Below are 1696 nucleotides of genomic sequence, written 5' to 3'. Positions count from 1 at the left end.
AAAGACATAAAAGTTTCAACTTTTGAATATATTTCATATACGAGTATAAGATTAATTTTGGATATAACAAAACACAAACCCAGTGAAACAAGAGGCAGTAATTCAGACCAAACGCTACTGCTTTCCCAGGATTCTGGACAAGGGCTTCCTTCTTATTTCATGTGCCCCGAGCCTCATCAAGCCAAGTTCAGTCATGTTATTTCTCTCACATCCTTCCTAATCAGCAAACACAAATCTAAAGGCTGCACTTTCCAATACATCTTGATGTGACAAGAACACTTTCCCCCATCGAACATACATATATCAATTTGTTCCCATTTAGAGGAAAACATCTAAAAGGTAAAACTACCCTATTAATGATCTGCTTCTTTGGGAATGTTCAAACGGCATAGGTCAGTTTTCATAATTTCAAGAGCACAAAGGTTTGTCGCGGTCATGTTTGCCTCAGGAGGCCCTTCAGAGTCACATCTGCCCATTTCTCTTTCGTGCATACACCCCTAGGCAGGCACAGATGCCTGTAATGCTAAGAACCACTCCTAACAAGAGAGCAATCGCATCTCCTGCTTCCACCGCTTCCACCACAGGCAGCACGGAGAGCAGTGAAATCAGGGCCAACACCAACTGAGTGGGAGCCGAGGGCATGATGCTGGAATCTTGCGGTGGCTGGATCTCCAGGCCGATGGTTCCAAAGAAATGGAGGGATATCTATATGTAATTCTATCTGATTTTAAACACTCCGTTCTAGGAACTCAGGATGCAGAAGCTAAGAGGTCCCACGCGACACCTTCCTGGAAGCAGCCATGACAGGAATCGACAGTATATCTTTCAATAGCCAGGCTCCATCAGCTTTCTTCACCACATTTACTTATGCACCCACTTTTTGTCTTCAGTGATTTTGTCGGGAAGGTGAGCACCATGGAATGCCAGTTCCTTGAATTCCATTTCTATAGGCTCAAGGCTTACCCACAGGAAGCCTATATATATATTTTTCTCCTTTGAACAAAATCTTGCAATAACTTTCTCTTTTTGGGTAAGTCCATCCTCAATGAGTTATCCTTTCACATTTACAAGAATTTATCTGTAACCAAACCCATTTACATAGTCTCATTCATGCTATTTTCTATCATAATTGCTAATAACACTATTTTTAGAATTGGCAGAAAGCATCAACATTAATATCCCATTGCCACCGAGTTGATTTCAACTCATGGGTACCCTATAGGACAGAATAGAATTGCCTCATAAGTTTCCAAGGCTGCAACTTAAAAAAATCTCTACTGTGAGTTGGGTGAAGGTTTATAGAGCACACCCGTTTTCCATTTGACAATTCACACATTTTGTTTCATGGTATTGACTGCAATCTGTTCAATGTAATTATCACTTATCCCACTTCCTGTTTCCATTCCCCCCTTCTTTCCTGATGCTTCTGAACTTTATCTTTGAATAAATTACGTTCTTCTGATTCAAATGGTTGATTAGTGTTACCTTTTACCTTATAGACCTGCCTATTGTTTGGCTGAAGATTGAGCCAAGGGAGTGAGTTCCGTTCCAGACCTGAAGGTGACTAAGGACAATAGTCTTGTGGGTTCCAAGAATCTCTATCTGAGCAATACCCCCGAACTTTTAAAATAATTTTCAACTTTGTTGCACATCTTTCTCCTATTCTATTCCAAAATTCTAAACCAAACTCTCTATC

The 1696-nt window shown here is 40.6% G+C and overlaps 1 protein-coding gene across 1 annotated transcript; it reads right to left on the bottom strand.

The window, feature by feature from the left end:
- Window positions 1-375: 375 nt before the first annotated feature.
- On the bottom strand, window positions 376-802 carry LOC115871778 (small integral membrane protein 30). Its single transcript, XM_030887327.2, has one exon. It carries the CDS (start codon window positions 640-642, stop codon window positions 463-465), a length of 180 nt encoding a protein of 59 aa, XP_030743187.1. The 5' UTR covers window positions 643-802; the 3' UTR covers window positions 376-462.
- Window positions 803-1696: the final 894 nt, after the last annotated feature.

Source organism: Echinops telfairi, unplaced genomic scaffold (assembly GCF_000313985.2).
Source record: "Echinops telfairi isolate 266 unplaced genomic scaffold, ASM31398v2 ScPeMD7_7403;HRSCAF=8441, whole genome shotgun sequence".
Classification (NCBI taxonomy): Eukaryota; Metazoa; Chordata; class Mammalia; order Afrosoricida; family Tenrecidae; genus Echinops; species Echinops telfairi.
The sequence above is the reverse complement of the archived record's forward strand: the minus strand, read 5'-3'. Positions and strand labels throughout refer to the sequence as shown.